The 16,532-nt window shown below is 47.3% G+C and overlaps 5 protein-coding genes across 5 annotated transcripts; 3 read left to right on the plus strand and 2 right to left on the minus strand.

The window, feature by feature from the left end:
• Positions 1-245: 245 nt before the first annotated feature.
• On the plus strand, positions 246-1,791 carry EDB91DRAFT_1240783 (uncharacterized protein; the record flags this gene model as incomplete). The annotated part of the gene is made up of 5 exons (XM_041322038.1): positions 246-583; positions 620-1,057; positions 1,085-1,116; positions 1,171-1,400; positions 1,741-1,791. 5 exons carry the CDS (start codon positions 246-248, stop codon positions 1,789-1,791), a joined length of 1,089 nt encoding a protein of 362 aa, XP_041168517.1.
• Positions 1,792-5,617: 3,826 nt separating this feature from the next.
• Positions 5,618-6,686, plus strand: EDB91DRAFT_1184048 (Osmotin thaumatin-like protein). Its single transcript, XM_041320471.1, has 5 exons — positions 5,618-5,851; positions 5,900-5,985; positions 6,033-6,155; positions 6,205-6,391; positions 6,445-6,686. The coding sequence occupies exons 1-5, from the start codon at positions 5,644-5,646 to the stop codon at positions 6,537-6,539; spliced, it is 699 nt and encodes a 232-aa protein (XP_041168518.1). The 5' UTR covers positions 5,618-5,643; the 3' UTR covers positions 6,540-6,686.
• A 317-nt stretch (positions 6,687-7,003) lies between these two features.
• Positions 7,004-8,305, plus strand: EDB91DRAFT_559255 (uncharacterized protein). Its single transcript, XM_041327706.1, has 6 exons — positions 7,004-7,119; positions 7,172-7,315; positions 7,370-7,417; positions 7,587-7,689; positions 7,783-7,906; positions 7,964-8,305. The coding sequence occupies exons 1-6, from the start codon at positions 7,078-7,080 to the stop codon at positions 8,172-8,174; spliced, it is 672 nt and encodes a 223-aa protein (XP_041168519.1). The 5' UTR covers positions 7,004-7,077; the 3' UTR covers positions 8,175-8,305.
• A 130-nt stretch (positions 8,306-8,435) lies between these two features.
• On the minus strand, positions 8,436-9,811 carry EDB91DRAFT_1240786 (Intradiol ring-cleavage dioxygenase; the record flags this gene model as incomplete). The annotated part of the gene is made up of 8 exons (XM_041322039.1): positions 8,436-8,609; positions 8,666-8,839; positions 8,900-9,024; positions 9,078-9,206; positions 9,258-9,460; positions 9,518-9,580; positions 9,639-9,703; positions 9,752-9,811. 8 exons carry the CDS (start codon positions 9,809-9,811, stop codon positions 8,436-8,438), a joined length of 993 nt encoding a protein of 330 aa, XP_041168520.1.
• Positions 9,812-11,962: 2,151 nt separating this feature from the next.
• EDB91DRAFT_1184077 (P-loop containing nucleoside triphosphate hydrolase protein) lies at positions 11,963-15,761 on the minus strand. The gene is made up of 24 exons (XM_041320472.1): positions 15,380-15,761; positions 15,084-15,330; positions 14,980-15,034; positions 14,748-14,926; positions 14,592-14,688; positions 14,430-14,538; positions 14,337-14,380; positions 14,192-14,279; positions 14,073-14,139; positions 13,970-14,017; positions 13,912-13,919; positions 13,812-13,864; positions 13,654-13,758; positions 13,567-13,602; positions 13,449-13,518; positions 13,301-13,390; positions 13,162-13,254; positions 12,955-13,107; positions 12,858-12,902; positions 12,767-12,796; positions 12,587-12,710; positions 12,326-12,535; positions 12,218-12,269; positions 11,963-12,163 (listed from the first exon to the last, which is right to left on the minus strand). Exons 1-24 carry the CDS (start codon positions 15,416-15,418, stop codon positions 12,076-12,078), a joined length of 2,130 nt encoding a protein of 709 aa, XP_041168521.1. The 5' UTR covers positions 15,419-15,761; the 3' UTR covers positions 11,963-12,075.
• Between the last annotated feature and the right edge of the window lie 771 nt (positions 15,762-16,532).

Below are 16,532 nucleotides of genomic sequence, written 5' to 3' on the forward strand. Positions count from 1 at the left end.
ACAAGGGTGTGTTCAAAGACCACCTTGTGAAGTGGTGCATCGATATCATTGGGGAGGACGAAATGGACTCACGTTTCAAGGCGATCCCGAATTAATCCCGGCCTTCGACACTTCAAGAAAGGGATAATCGAGTGTGAAGCAGTGGACGGGAACGTGAAACCAAAGAGATGCAGCGGAGTATTTGTTGGCTTATTGGCGAGCAGTACCTAGGTGAGTGTTTAACGAGTCGTTAAGATGATGTTTTGATGTCATGCCTTGCCAGTCGGTTTTTGGTAGTTGCACGATCTATTCTTGACTTCTCGTATTTTGCCCAGCTTCAAGTTCAGACGACTGAGTCCCTCGAAGCCCTACAAACCGCCCTGACTGTATTTCACACTAACAAAGACATCCTCAAGGAGCTCGCTGTTCGAGAGCATTTCAACATTCCGAAACTACACCAGCTCTCTCATTACGTCCAGTCGATCACGTTGTTTGGCGCAGCTGACGGCTTTAATACTGAACTTCCAGAGCGCTTACACATTGATTTCGCAAAAGATTCATACCGTGCTAGCAACAAACGGGACTACGAAGAACAAATGGCTTTGTAGCTCCAACGCCAAGAAGCCGTATTTTTATGTAGCGCATACCTGGATTGGTTGTCCCAACAGCCTTGCTCCAAGTCACCTGCGGGTCTCACCGGATGTCATTCAAACCCATACAACTTCGACGCAGATTCGGACACGGACTCGGAGTCGGAAACACCAAATCTTCCCGCCGCTGAACCACTTCAAGCAACACATGTCCTTGCGAAAGCCCCCACACATCCTCACCAATCCATTGGAACCATCATAACAGCACACGGTGCTACCGAGTTCCTCCCTGCTCTCCGATCCTTCTTGCTCAAGAATCTCCCGTGCAACACCATAGTCCCTGGACTTCAAGACCAATTCGATCTTTATCGTCAAGTGGTGATCGTGACGCCACCTGATTTACGAGTTAGCGACGTGCCACAGCGAAGGCGGATCAGGGCAACACCAGAAACGTTGCCGTCAGGCCGGAAGCCTGGTATCCCAGCCCGGTTTGACATGGCCTTGATAGCAGACAGGCCTCGCTCTTCTAACTTCCATACTCTTGAAGGTATTTTTTTTCCGGGTTTCTCAGCGGTCAATTTTGATAATCGTCTTGTTGCAGGTGTACGTGTAGCCCAAGTTCGCGCTATTTTCACCCTACCTCGCCAGTTCGGCGCATATTCCAGAGCCCTCGCCTACGTCGAGTGGTTCACTCCTTTCAAACCACCAGACCCTGTTTCTCGAATGCGACAGGTCTCGCGCTCAACACGACAACTTCGCTGCAACGCCGCTGTAATCCACGTTGACGAAATCGTGCGGCCGTGCCACCTTATACCGAAGATGGGACCAACAGTAGATCTGAGGTTGAGAAGCGGAAATGCATACGAGGTGGCGAACGATTTTTATTTCAACGAGTTCATCGATGGCGAAATGTTTTGCGCATGTGTTATAAGTAATTAGATACAACGACGTGTAGCTCCTGTAGCTACCTGTAGCTACCTGTAGCACGGGTGGTAACTATATAGCCGCATATAGCTTGCCTTTAGACTATATAACACTATATAGGACAATGTAGTGTAAGGTGTGACTACATAGTGCTACTGTGCCTACATAGTGCTATATAGCTGTCACTCGGGCTACGGCATTTAGGGTTTTTTACTGATGTTGAGTGGTTTGTAATTTGATGATCTAGCAACATGGCAATATCTTGTTCGGTGGTGCAATCGAGACTACCAGCGCATGAAACCCCACCTACACTATGACTGTGCGAATCAGACGTCACACGCCAGATTATCTGGAACTTCAGGCGCTATATTTAAAAGATGCCTTTTCAAACAGCAATGAAAGTAGACCAAAGACGAAATTCTTCGTAAATTTGCTGATTTTCACATTGTACGCTTGGTGTTTGTCTCTTCAATCATGGACCCAAAATCCACGTCCTTGACTCGTTTCAGCTTCTTACATTTGCAGACCAATTCAAGTAGGGGGTGGTACATCGAGAATAGGACAACTTGATTGGTGAACATAGAAACACATCTTTCCTTTGTAAAGTCAAACATTATAAAATAAACCCCCCTGCCAGATTTACGGTGATTGCTGTGAATGTTAACAATATATAGTTTCCTATGGTATTTTAATATGTTCACCAGTTCACTGATGTGAGTTGTGCTCATATCCTAGATACTTACAGACATTTCTGACTTCGCCTTAGACTATACTGAGCCCTGGCGTGTCATCTAGGACGACTCGGATGGGAAATGGATTCACGATGTCAAACAGGTATTCAGGCAACTAATGTCCTTGCCATCGAAGAATGATATGTGATAGTACAGCTGATAGCGTTGCCAAAATGGCAGACAACAAACCCTGACAAAAAAGGATACTACATACTATGTAGTGAGGTGGCTTTTTCCTGATGCGAGCCGTATCCTCATGTGCTTCGCTGTTCATGGCTGCGGAGCAACGAAATCGTTAGGGAGATGACGCCGGCGCTCTTCACCCCGTTACTCCCGTGAGTGACTCAATGATGTAAGTTGTGATTCTAATCTACAATCTCACTGTCTAACATTAATGCGCATCTTGTAAGTCAACTTTTTGATAAACGAGGATGACGGTGTACGTTTGTGCCATACTTATTCTGCTTGAGCTCGCCACTTTTCCTCAGCCTGGGTTGTGTTCGTAAACTGCCTAATTCAAATGCCGCCTAGACTTTATCGTGTGGTTCAACAACGACTTCTCCTTTTGCTGTTGCTTTCATATCTTGACTGAACAATTCCCTCACATTCACCGGACCATATCAAGTCTGGCAGGCAGAAAAAAAGATATGCTGTAAGTTCGAATTTTGTAGCTAGGCTGTGTCGCGTCCTTGAGGGCCCGATGGCAACCGGTGGGTTCACGATTGAGCTCTGCAATCAGCAAATGCAGCTGCACCAGTCAACGCCGCCTCAAACTGTATCCAACATGCACGAGATCACGGAAGGTACTCAGCCCACATCTTCAGTATATTAAGTTTGGAGCCGAGAAGCACAGAAACCGCAGTGCCCCCAGAGGTTCCGGTGCTCCTGTGGGTACAGACTATCGGGTAAGATAAGTTAGACACTATGACCACCTGATGATACGCAGCAAGTTATTCTTCAAGTAAACAGCTGCATCCCACGTTCAGTAGGCTAGACCATTAGTAGGCTAGACTAAAATCAATATCGTACTGCAGTACGTTGTCGAAGACTCAATTATAAGTAAGTGCGAATATATATTCAACAAGAATATGGACGGACAGAAATACAAGACTTGCACCCGTGATGGATGATGCACCGCTGGGCGCCCAGCAGTTGATGACAACAACTTATTTATAGTATTTTGTATACTTGTCAAATTTAGGTAGCACCCCAAAAGTCAAAGGCTGCCAAAATAACTTCCTCAGAAGACTCAGGTAGCACCTAAATTGTTTTTTGTAGTCCTCGGCCTGATGCTGGGAATGTGCATACAACCAGTACAACCAGTGTTCGAGCAAATCTGCATCACTGTTGCCACTCACCAGCTATTATTACAAGTGGAAGAGGATGTACTAGCTTGATGTAGCTCCTTACCTGCATCCATCAGCTTCTGTGATATGATGCTCCAATGCGATTGTCATAAAGACTGCGGAAGCTAGTGAGAGCCCGCTTCTCTCCGGTGGTCGTGACATGCTTGACCTAAATTTGTCTCAGGGTTCTAGCTTGTCGATGTCGGTGTCGTTAGCGGAGTCTTCGTATGCGATTTCACGCATCAGACGAATATTGTGTTTGATGTAACAAACTTGGAAGATTGAATGAGAGTAGCGCGTCCAGTAGAGTTTGAAGTGATAAGGTGGCACATACAGTAACACATGTTCTGACCGTCCGTCACATTAAGATATCCCTTCGCAATACGCGCTTCAAGCCAGGTTATTTGAGCGGTATCCTCAACCTGCGGATGAGGCGCTCCCTGTGGCACAGGAAAGAAGACCGCGAATCAGTTGACCACGCTTTTGACATTTCAGTATCTGAAGGACAACCCGAACCAGAACAAGCAACCACATTCTCCAGGGGGGCAGTCATCGCTTTTCTCTGAGGCCAACAAATACTCGCTATATCAATACGACACAAGACCGTACACCAATTCCTCGGTCGCGATATCTAGGTAGTAAAGCATAGGATATGCTCTGCGATAGAGACTCACTTCCCGGTGCCTGAACGGCACAGCTGATGATTTTATTTTGAGGGACTCAACCGAAACATGTGGGTACCAAGAGCAGGTGTTTTGCGCACCGAGTCGGCGCGACAATCGCGGGCGATACGATGCGAAGATGTACCCTTGATTTTTTGAAAGATGTGATAGATTGTGTAAGTGGATCGGGGATGGGGGCTACAAAATGGTGAATCTTGTAGATGCTCGCGTAAAAGTTCCATTTGCGATCAATAGGGCACGATGTACGAGAACGCCAACGCCTAGTATAGGTAGCCGAAGAGCTGCGATAACTGCCTTGAAAGATTCAGAATCAAGCCTATGATGAACCTAGTCCAGTAATGGGCTTGCACGTAGTAAGAAGACGGTAATAGAAATGTAGAATGTGTCATCGCGCTGCAACGTGAGTGGAGCCAGGGATGGTGCGGACATAAAGACGCAGTGACCAGCGCCTCGCTATGTAGTAGGACGCCGGTAAGCACGCTACGATCAGAATACCGTTTTATGCCACCTGCGCAGCGGGATGCTCATACATACCGACATGATCAAACTCCGATGCCATCATGTGTGGAGGCTGTGTACATGGATCCTAACGGTTTGAGTACAGACATCGTATGCATCGAAGCACTTTGCAAAAATACGTCCTGAGGCCTGAGTACTGAGTTCCCGACGTAGTTGAAAACCAATCAGACGGATGCCACGACAACAAAAAAACCAGCACGTACGGTATGCCAGGTCGTCCCTCTAATCCTTACTAGGTACGTGAGGTAGCACCAATGACATTAATTTGGACAACCTGGCATCCATGGAATCATTAGTTAGTCATATATATGTTATATATACGCTTGACTCTGCTTGAAGGAAGACCTCAGATTCAGAAAGAAAGACAAGTGAACTACTAGAGAAGCCGCGGAGTTGGAAATAATTCATATACTCATTTCGGGAACGCTCCTATTTCCGATGCCCTCGAGAGGTGAGTCTCACTGACAAGTCCTTTTCACCGGTCGAAAAAATAAATAGATTCCTGACCTCTCGGTAACAATTCTCTCTCTTCTATCTACTGCTGCTAGTATGTTTGAGCGCGGTATTTTGAATCTAGCCCTCTTTTAGCCCCTTCGTGCAATACTTAATTCAGTTTAGCCACTACCGCATACCTCATCAAGTTCTCACTCAGATCACTGTCTCCGATGAGCATTGCCGAGAAAAAAATGATGAGCCCGCCTTCCCGCAGCCTGCCGCTACTTCTAGCGTGACAGAATCCTGTGGCTTGGTTTTTGGTACGCACTTCCAATAATACGCCGACGTGCTCACAGATCTGGTATAAAGAGGTCCATGAAGTGTTCAAACAGTAATTATCATCCTCTGCCTCTAAGTCGTCTGATCATTACTTGCAATGTCTGTTCTCTCTGCTTTAGTTCTAGTAGCTGCTGTTGCGACTGTCGCTCAAGCCCAGTCTCTGAACGTTGTCAACTCTTGCGGCGAATCTGTTTTCTTGTACACGCAGACCAGCTACGGTTCTGTCGCAAACAACGTCAACGTCGCCGCAGGCCAGAGTGCAAACCTAGGCATTAGTTCCAACTGGGATGGTGCTGTCAACGTCGGTAAGTGTGTAACATCCCTCCTTAGCTTCTTTCTGACCGCGCCACTAGGTACTGGATGCAGCGGTTCCACATGTACCACTGGTGGCCCTACCTGGGACGGTAACACTCCCTTCAGCAGAGCCGAATTCAATTTTGTGAGTCTCAAGCGCTGTGGTAGATGATCTTTAACTCAAAAGCGTAGTACGCAATCCCTGGAAGCGTGACATATGACATCTCGCTCATTTATGGCTATAACGTTGGAATGGAGATTTCCTCCGCTGATGCTAGCTGCGATGTTTTCGCTTGCACCATCTCATCCGGCTGCGTAAGTAATTTATCTGTTTTGACATCATACATTTTCATACTGGTTTCAGCCTGTTCCGGGACCTGGATCCGATACATGCTACTCTCCGTGCTGCTCCTCTGCAAGCGCGTGCAGCGGCGGCGCGCTTCCCGCTAGTGGAGGAGGCTGTACTGACAACGAGGGACCTGGCCCGAACAGTGCATTCTACTATGATACTTGTCTTAATGCCTATGCGTTCCCTGACAACGACGGCTCGAGTATGTATTTCCATCTTACGAACATCTACGCGGTGAAACTAATAACCGTTCAGATGGCTGGACACCCGCTGACAATGTCGTTTACACTTGCGGCAACACTGATATCACCCTTACTCTGTGCTCTGGCACAACCTCTCACATCGAGTAGATATAAATGATGGAAAGAGGCGTTCATGCCACACTGTTTGGAGCTGTAATATTCGTTCGATACAACATGATTTCTTGGTAAGTCGTTTTCCGGTAGCAAAGTGGACTTACACTTAGAATAGAGTCTGCTCATATGCGAGAAAGTTGTGAAATGAACTGCTACGAAGTGCAATCTCCTTGTGAGCGACGCGTTCTCGAATGCCGTGGCCGAAGACATCATCGCGATCCATCATAGCTGCCACATGAACTGCCGTGGGGCATGCTCATTTCCTTACTACGTGTAGTTTTTCGTGGCTGGAACTTTGCTTGCAATCATATCAGACTGCCAATAATAATGAAAGCCATCTTACAGTCTCTAAATGCGTATTCGACATTTTGGCGGCGACCAGCATCTTCCTCAGGGGCTGCGCCCGGAAACTGCCGAATTCAAACGCCGCTTATTAGCTTCTGGAGAAATGATATTTCTTTGAAGGTTACCTGAACAACAGCGTGCTACTTCTCCTCTGCTGCTTTATCTCTTGACTAAATAATTACTTTTTATGGCTCCCATCAGGTCTGAAAGGCAGAAAAAGCCATACACTGTAAGTTTGATCTTATAGCTGGTGTGTCGTGTCTAACCATTGGTGCCTACAGCGTCCTCGAGGGTCCGATGGTCATTGGGTCCACGACCGAGCTCCTCTGCAATCAGCAAAATCAAATGCACCAGCCAGCACCCCTTCAAACACAAAGCTCATCGTATCCAACCTGCATTACGAGATCACGCCTAAAGACTTGGTGGTAGGTCTCTCATGCCACTCATAACCAGACAAGTGTCTCATACACCCTCTTCAGTCCATTTTCGGACAGATAGGCACGCTCGTTCGCGAGCCATTGATCAGGGTACGATGATTCCGAATTCGAATACACCCCATCACCTCCTGCCCGGGTTTTTATCTCGCTCGCATGGACCGGACAATGCTTGTGGATGACCCGGATCGCTTTCGCTTCTGGCTCATATACTGGAGATGACAACGAAACTGAACCTGAAACTCGCTTTTAATTTTTAAAGTACGACCGCAGCGGACGCTCATCTGGTGTGGCAATTGTGTCTTTCGAGACACCCTTGCAGGCAACGCGTGCCAAAAGACAGTTTGATGGTAAACTTGCCAAAGGTATGTGTTGTTAGTCGGTGTATGTTTTGAGTCCGCAGTATCACCCGGATACGTTTCCTAATTCAATCATTTGTCCTGATTCTTTTCTGCCAGGACAACCTATGGAAATCGCATTCGACACCGCGCCTCTGCGAACATCCTCGCTCTTGAGTAGGATTGAACGACCTTCGTTGGCGCAGCGCTTGAGTGGCGGTGCTGAACCGAAACAGCAGGGAGGGTAAGGAGTAAAAAATCTTTCTTGAACACTCTTCTAATTGTATTCTCGTATCCTTAGCGCCGGTCCGACTCGCACTCGCCCACCACGATCTGTAAGAGCTCCCCCATCATCATCGAAGACTAAGGCTCCGAAGCCTACGCGATCCAAAGCCCCCACAGCGGAACAGCTTGATCAAGAACTTGATGTTTTCATGGCTGATGACAAAGGTGCTGCGAGTAATGGAGTCAGGAAGGCAGCTATTGCTGTAGATGATGTTGAGATGGCGTGATCTGTTGGGTTCGTGTCAAGTTTCTGTACATATTAAATGTATATGCTATTATATCTCGTGCTAGTTACATGCTTTTAGTGTTCTGAATAAGTTTTGAAAGATTCATTTTTCCTCCATGCATACCAGGTTGGTAGCAGTTCTTTGGTTTGTTAAATGGGAAATACCCCATGGTACCAGCTTGGCGTGGTGACGATACTACAAGAAAGCATGTAAAGAGTCGAATATTGGGAGTGCATAATGATAATGTTGTAGATTGTCTATTCAGTACTTTTCATCCCCCGTAATTACGCCGCGTTCCTCTTCAACGCGAGTACGTATCGCTGCAGATTGCTCTTCCGTGAGCAATATAATGTCATATTGCAATAACTTGAATGAGCCACCGCGAGGAAATCCGCGTTTACGAGCTTCCTCGTCGTCTACAATGTCCTTCAAGCTCTGTTGAGAAGGAGTGTCAAATAAAGTAGCCAAGAAACTTGGGAACCTAGACATACCACTACCAAGGATTTCTTGACACCGAAGACACAGTCGCTTCTCAGGTAGTCGCAACCCTCCGGATACAATGCCGTGACGAGCTTGTGGAAACCAGGGGCTTCGACCATCATGTGTAAGTGGTTTGGCCGCATGTTGTGCCTACCAAGAAGGCAAAGAAGTTCGCCAACAGGACCCTTTTATGTGGAGAGAGCATTTTCAGGCCAAGGTCACGTAGGCATGAGGCATTGACTTACGTCTCCAGGAACTGGGTACGCTATCGGCACAACAGCGCGATAGCCAAATCTGCCATCATCATCAGAGCGTAGGCGACCTCTGCAGTCGGGATGCGAGCGGTCTGCATATTGCGTGTCATAGAATCCTGATGGGAAAGGATGAGTATGAACTGTAAGACGAGAATCGGAAGGAACTAACCATCGGCATCGGTTTCCCAAGTGTCGATGATGGCATTAGGGATTGGTTGCCCTTCCGTCGTCAAAATCCGACCTTCAACGTACATGTAATCTCCTTTTCCTTCAGATGCGATGGATTCACCAAATTCGACTGCGACGCCGTTTACAGTCCGGACGTGTACTAGGATTACTTGCAACTCACCATCTGCAGCATCCTCCGTGAAGAATGGACCCAGGACGCTGTTTTCAGTTGCTCCTCCCGCAACGGGGTTATTTAACGAGTCGACGAGAGCAGAAACACCTAGGATATCTGATAACAGAATTGTTTCTTGACGCAGTGGTGTGCACTTTTGTCCGGTGCGCGTCAAGAAATCGATCGCTGCCATCCATTCATCTGTGGTCAGACTAGGGATAACCAGAGTGTCAGTAGAGAAGCGGAAATTCAACAAGGAATGAACGTGCCTGGTCTCATTGACGAACTGGTGTAGATGCTTGACCAGGGTCTTGAAGATGAACCTGTGTCGTCTGCAACGTGTTATATGTATACCCCCACTTGTGTTAAAAGTGCAATGCTGGCACGTACGGATTGGGCGTTTGCTCGATCAGCTTCTGAATGTTGGCTGTGATGATGTCTGGTCTGTCAGGTAACTAGTGCCTTGTCAGAAAGATCGGGTGAGTACCACAACAAGGACTTACTGGCAAGTCGAAACTTGGAGGAGGGATGCCGTTTGAGCTCGCAACCTTGACTTCTGACATGATGTGGTTTCAGAGAGGGGTGGGTACTATAGTAGGGCTGGGACATGGAGGTTATATACATAGTGCGAAGCCAATGACGAATGATTCTATGTAATTCGGATCTTTGACCCTTCAGTTACAGCCCTACCTGGACGCAACTGGACGGATCATTACGTAATACGGCACCGGAAAAGACCTCAACCATCGCTCGGCAAGTATATTTCTAGGTCATCTTATGCCGCCATAACTCCCTTTGCTCCTCGCTGCCCCTTGGCACCAAGTAACCATGCCGCCACCATCACCCATATACTTATATATTGAACATTCAGCCTGGGGCAAGATTTCCTCGATTAACATAAGGTGAAGCAGAAGGACAGTATATTTATGCAACCTGATCTTGCATTACTCAGGCGTGGCCACCGATTGGATCTCCGGGTCGGCTTGATGTTATGACACGATGCAGCCGCTATCGTACGAGCAAGCCCAATTGCCGCAACGCGGAGCAAGATAGGTTAACTCCTGGGCTAATAGCCCTGGGCTGATGGACAAGCCCCCCGTGCTTCGGGCGCAAGGCTGGCTGGATGTTGTCATTTCGCTATCTGATGTACTTCGTTCTCGCAATTGCTGGTCCAATGATGTCCTGTCAATTGAGGTACTTATCATATTGCTATTTGTTCTAGTCTATTTTGCTAACTTCATTTTTAGAACCAGGAAAGACAATCGTACGGACGACATAGTTGACAACATCCTCATTCTCGCATGCTGGTACGCAAATCTCTACTCGAATACATACGTGAGTGTCTTGCCGTGTTCTTGTTCCCTTCGTACAGGCAGTCTTGCGTTATTTTGATATTAATCTAAGGATAATGTGGTGATAAGCACAAGGTCCAGTAACAATTCGACAGCTAACAACACAAGCAACACGAAGACACACGAAGACACGACAATAATTAATTAAACCCTGACATTGGGCCAACCCGGCGAAGAACTTCTCCTGGGCCCAGCCCTGTGCTTCCATCGTGAAAGTTACTTCTAGTTCCGCGGTCGTCTTTCCATAGTTCCCAGCAGCAACGCCAGATAACAGTCATACGCGGGGCTGCTGCCAATCTAGCCATGGACACCTTACCGCTCAAAGTGGGTTATCGAATGATATCTGAAAAGATTTATGGATCCTAGCAAGGCCGTGGGTCAAATGCGTCAATACGGTTCGTGGTTTTGAAGAGTTATGAAGACGACCTCGTGGGTACAGTACTACTCCAGAATCTGGAGGGTGACTAGAAATAGTGCGTGTTCTACTTGGATAGCCGTAGATAGCTGTGGATCCAGAGTTTATTTTAGGCAATTAACCCCGATGGCACGACCTTGAGCCTGAATATATCTGGCAGTGGATAACAATTAGTCTCCCCTAGCCGGACCTATAGAAGAAGGAAGGCAAATCGTTCCTTCTAATAGATAACAATGGCGCTGGCACATAAGTGCGTACGTTATGCATGTTATATCTTTAAATCAATCAAAGCCACAGCCTCCCTATCAAGCTATATATATGTAGAGCCAAGTAGATATCAATCAACACGAACCCTTCTTCGCCAGCGACATAATGAACTTCGACCGGTTTCTTAAGTTTTTCCTGCACATCCTGTCTTAGTTAAAAAATCGCATCACGAAACTAGAATCTGGTGGTGTTTCGTAGCCCCATGCTACGTTTGGAGCTGGCTACAGCTGCTATGGCGGGAGGAAATGTGGTCTGCAGACACTACTACACGTGATATTCTGGCCTCCTCAACGAGTCGGCGTCCCCAAAGGGATCACAACCAACGCGCACGTCTAACGATGATCCTTGATTTGTTATCAGTACTTGATAGTAGTACCTTCATACGACGGTGGGTTCGAAACAGGAGCGCCTTGTCGAACACAAAAGGCCACATGTGACATCTCTCTGAAAATCTCTGCGAATAACTTTAGTAATACACACGAACGGTTGAATTGGCAAGCACTAGCACGTACGTGTAATGAAATGAGTTGATGAGAACAACAGATTCGAGGCCCCTTCGGCTGGATGGGCTCGGAGAGGTGGATATTCCGAGATCCAAACTTTCTGGTTTGGTAGAACAAGAGTGTTCATGTTCAAAAATCGAAAAGCTTGTCATTGAGAATATTCCTCCACATCACACAGTAAGCACTGGCAAAATATCAATCATATCTATCATATCTGTGACGTACATGCGAAGGGCGCGACTATTGTTACACGATAATACAAACTACAGTCATAATGGCAAGGTCGACGATCATAATTTGACTTGAGCGAATTCCGTCAAGAATTTCTCTTGCGCTTCAACCACCACCTTGACGTGTTCAAGGGAAAGTGGTTCATCCCTAGATCCACAAGTATAAGTACCGGAGAACACATCATGCAAGGATGTGACGTACGATGACATGGCCAACGCTTGCGCGGTCCGCACAAGGTTCTTGATAGTCCGACCTACAAATTGGGAATTAGTTGAAGGAAAGGTTTTGAACATGAAAATAGGCTCATACCGTTGAAAGGCTTCTCAGCCAGTTCCTTCAGGTCAGAAAGCGAAACATAGCACTGCGGCTCTCGTCCTTCGAGTTTGACAAACCCGTCCGGACTCTGCCGTCCATCTCCAGGTTGTCCACTGCCGCCCCACAACTCGCACCCAGCAAGCTCGAAGAACTTTCGCCAGATGGACAAACGGGCGTCAGCATCCAAGTCTGGGTACTTCACGGCTTTAAACAGACATCAATGAGAGAAGGATCATTAATGGGGTAGATAACTACCGATGGAGAAACGCGATAGGAAAGCTTCGTCAAAGGCCTGGATACGATTGGTAGTCAAGAAAAGGACGCCGCGATGGTACTCGAGCACCCGGAGAGCAACAGAAACGAGGGCGTTTCGCTCCAACTTCAAGAACGTTCAGGGAAACCATAATGATTCATATGAGATTTATGATAACCGACCTCGTGAAGACTCCTTTGCTCCAGGAACACCTAAACGTGCAGCATATGTATAAGGAACGAGGATGAAGCGTGGGCGTCGAAATCAACTCACATCGGCTTCGTCAATGAGGACGACCGCATCCCATGTTGTTGCAAGCTGTAACAGTGCTAAGGTAAGAAAGGGCGAACAAAGATTTCATCTCACGAACCTTCAGAATATCACCCAGCTTTTTCTCCAAAGTAGCGGGTGTAGTCGAAAGCTCGAGCGAACTAAGAACGTAGAGAGGCCGTTTCAGGTGTTCGGCCACAGCCTCCGCGGTTAGTGTTTTGCCTGTCCCAGGCGGACCGTGCAGGAGCGCGATCTGAAAACGTGTTGGTGACACCAGAATCATCCAAGCATAGAAAAGTGTCCTTACCAATCCTCCACCTTTCCCAGTAATGACGTCAGAGAACACCTCCCTAGAGGTATTGGCCGTCTTTGTGACATTGACGAGTCCTTTGATAAGAGCCTGATCACTTATCAGAGGCTGATCCTTCTGTTGCCAATGTTCTTACCTTTGTCGCTTTATTAAGAACGAGATGGTCCCAAGCACGTTCATTGAAATGGATCTCCTCAAGTTTACGAACATCAAACTGCTCCCAAGACTGATGCAAGGGTAGTCAGCATGGGGTTCGATCGACATGTCAGTTGGTTTATACATGCCTTGCGACGGACATCGAAACCATATACTTTCACTGGCAAGAGGTCCAATTTGTCTTCCGCGATCATCTTTCTGATGTTATTATAAGCATGGAATCCACGAGGTCTAGCGAGAACATACACAGGTTCCTGCCATTCTCCACCAACGTTATCATCGCTAACGGAAGGCTCATGAACGTTGGAAGCTCGGTAACAAGACGGTACTTACGCATAAGGAGAACCAGGACGAGGAACATGTGTATCACAATAACCAGGCACAGGTGGCGGTGGCGGAGACGCCGTGCGGTATCTACCTGAATGTGGAACATATCCACTAAGCCTTGAGTTAGCATATCAATCACGACATCGAGATCGGAGGGTGGTTACTGTGACTCTAGCTCCCTCTCGTCATAGCCTTTTTGATCAATAATCACGCGGCGCTGAGAACTTTGTCAAGCTTCATGAATGAGAGTGATGAAGAGCTTACACCATCACCTTGGGGCGATAGGTCAGCCAAACACAATGAGACATCAAACATTACGCACAGGCCTTGAAATGGACACCCGATACAGCAGCATACAATCTTCCGCGCTCTGAATGAATGAATGTAGAGACGCGCTTCATTAATCGTGGCAAATAGAGGCGCACCAGTCAGTTCTTGGTGTACGTCATCTGACATAATTTTGCACTGAAGATCAGACAATGCCTTTGTCCCCTAAAATACCATGCGTGAATAGCCGCAGTGTTAGTAAGAAGGTTCAGCTTACGGGGTAACGATGAATGTCAACAAGTCTCATATCGTGGACGTAACAATTGCCATCCCACGTCATACCATGGCCTTGGAGGTTAAGGGTTCTGAAAGTTGAAGTTGGGTCAAAATTTGAACGAAAATACTGGCGAAAACATCCTTGCCCGAAAGACAAGTCTTTGCTCGTGCTATCCAGTACAAACGCCAGCTAACCAGCATAAATCGCTTAGTACACTTCGGCAAATATAATGACTGACCTGGTCACCCAGATCATCGTAATAGTATTTCCCCCCTTTCTTGAAATAGTACATGAGAAGATCAAATGAAATGTGGCCGTAAGATAGCTCTAATTCTAGGCGCTTGGATCTGAAAAGGTAGGGATGAACATTTATTTGCTTCTGTGATACAGAGATGCTCACATGGGCTTGAACTCTTCCTCGACCAAAGGTATAAGAACGTCCAAATGATCAACTAGATCCTCGAGGTACTTCTGGGCGTCCTGTTCGGTTTTCTGCGCTGAAGTGGAGCGTTAGCTAATATCCGACAGAAGTACCGCAGACACAAATGACGCATACGGGACAGTGAGTCTAAGCGGCCAAGATCGTGTGCTTTTGTCTGCAACTCTTTCCCGGAAAGGTTAGACAAGGCTGAGCGGGCGTCCGAAAGGTGGTCCTTGAGGTCGTCGAGTTTGAATACAAGGTGAGTGAGAGGCGACTCCGGATTCGAGTTGAAAAATTCTCCACCGATAACCATGCTGAGAAGATGGAATAAGGATATCGCAGAGGAAAATACTCGGAAATCACAGACCGCAGGAAGTCGATCAAGGTGGCGCTGAAATGGCTGAAAACCACATCAGGTTCCGCTGTGAAGAGGTAAGCACGGAGCCGGAGGTGATACATAAGATATCTTACCCTCCCGGTGATGACGAATGTCGAGATAAAAGTAATTGTCAATGTCCTCGCGAGGTGGCGCGGGTTGAACAGATGATGGGTCGTATGGTTGCCAAGCGTATTGCACGGCTTGAGCGTCCCATCCTGGCGTTGGAGGTGGCCATGCAACTAGATTATCCGGCTTGACTGGAGCCCATATCCGCCAACGTCGCAAGTAATGGTGTCCAGCCTCCTCCGTTTTGTCGAGTGGGAGCTCAGGGACATTTTCCTGTGAGAAACGTTACAACCGAGAATCACAAAATATTAACTGAACCTACTGCTAATGCCCCAGGGATTACCGGTTCATTTGTTTGCATCCTTGCTGCTGTTATGGATAAAGCCACTATGCCAAAGTACAGATGGGGGCGAAAAGATGATGGGGGCAGTCAGGAGGTATTCTGATGGCCGTTTTATAGTCGTTATCTCTCACACGAGGCTCAGATACGCCCATAGATGATTATTGATGAACCTTAACACTGGAAGTTCCAAATGTTATTCCAGGTTCGGACACTGGGCACTTTTGCAAGCGCCCCGTGGTAAGCGGTGTGACCGATAGATGGTTGACCCTTGGTTGACACAATCAGATGTACAGGCTTGAGCGCTTGGGCTGTTATTAGGATAGGGACCATGGCGAGTAATTTCGCATAGACGCTGAGATGCGGTTGACGGGTACTAGTAGTACCGAGCACCGCTTACAGGTGCCCATGACCACTGACCATTGTGTTGTAGATGAACGCCTGAACCTGCCTAACTTCGAAAGCCACATCCATATGACACTCTGCGTCTGCTCAGTATAAACCGGTACAGTTCGCGGAAAGGTTGATTAATTTTGTGAACTGAATAAAAATCGATAAATCCAACCGAACATCTCGTACCCAGATCCGATGCTAGTAGGTAGCAGGCCTGCTTACGAAGGATACATCCAGGTGACTGACGGAAACGACTCAAAAATCACGCTGAAGTCCGATCCAGAGTCCAGGCGGCTGACAAGTCACAAAAGAGTCAGGTCGGATCTAAGTGGCTGACAACGTCACATCACCGTCCACGCTGCACAGAGATCAATACTATGCATGAGTTCCTTGGGCCTATCACGAACATCATGATAGCGCCGGGTTCAAGACATGAACCATGGCGTGAACTTCAAACGTAGCAATCGAATCAATCCTAGGGCCGGCCTGATGAGATGCTGACCAGTGACAAAACTTAATGGATGTTGTATTCTGAAAGAAAGTCGCAATCGGAAATCATATCTACGAAGGCTAGCGCTGACGATTCACGAAGGCCTTACTAGTCCTCCTGTAGTCAGACCTTGAAAAAAGGAGGACAGACGTTCTTCTTTTTCTTCTTTCAGCAAGCTCGTGGGGAGTCGGGACAGGTGCTGGTGGGGACGAACGAGCCCAAATATATCACGTGAGTGCATGCCGTAAAAAA

This window comes from Suillus paluster (genome assembly GCF_016628075.1).
Source record: "Suillus paluster strain FC165 chromosome Unknown EDB91scaffold_435, whole genome shotgun sequence".
In the NCBI taxonomy this organism is placed as follows: Eukaryota; Fungi; Basidiomycota; class Agaricomycetes; order Boletales; family Suillaceae; genus Suillus; species Suillus paluster.

Coding starts and splice junctions, on each gene's coding strand:
- EDB91DRAFT_1184048 (XM_041320471.1), top strand. CDS start 5,644: ATGTCTGTTCTCTCTGCTTTAGTTCTAGTAGCTGCTGTTGCGACTGTC. Junction 5,852..5,899: donor GGATGGTGCTGTCAACGTCG/GTAAGTGTGTAA, acceptor CCGCGCCACTAG/GTACTGGATGCAGCGGTTCC. Junction 6,156..6,204: donor GCACCATCTCATCCGGCTGC/GTAAGTAATTTA, acceptor TACTGGTTTCAG/CCTGTTCCGGGACCTGGATC.
- EDB91DRAFT_1184077 (XM_041320472.1), bottom strand. CDS start 15,418: ATGCAAACAAATGAACCGGTAATCCCTGGGGCATTAGCA. Junction 14,018..14,072: donor CGTACACCAAGAACTGACTG/GTGCGCCTCTAT, acceptor TCATTCATTCAG/AGCGCGGAAGATTGTATGCT. Junction 13,759..13,811: donor GAGAGGGAGCTAGAGTCACA/GTAACCACCCTC, acceptor CTCAAGGCTTAG/TGGATATGTTCCACATTCAG.
- EDB91DRAFT_559255 (XM_041327706.1), top strand. CDS start 7,078: ATGGCTCCCATCAGGTCTGAAAGGCAGAAAAAGCCATACACT. Junction 7,120..7,171: donor GGCAGAAAAAGCCATACACT/GTAAGTTTGATC, acceptor TGGTGCCTACAG/CGTCCTCGAGGGTCCGATGG. Junction 7,418..7,586: donor TTCGCGAGCCATTGATCAGG/GTACGATGATTC, acceptor TAATTTTTAAAG/TACGACCGCAGCGGACGCTC.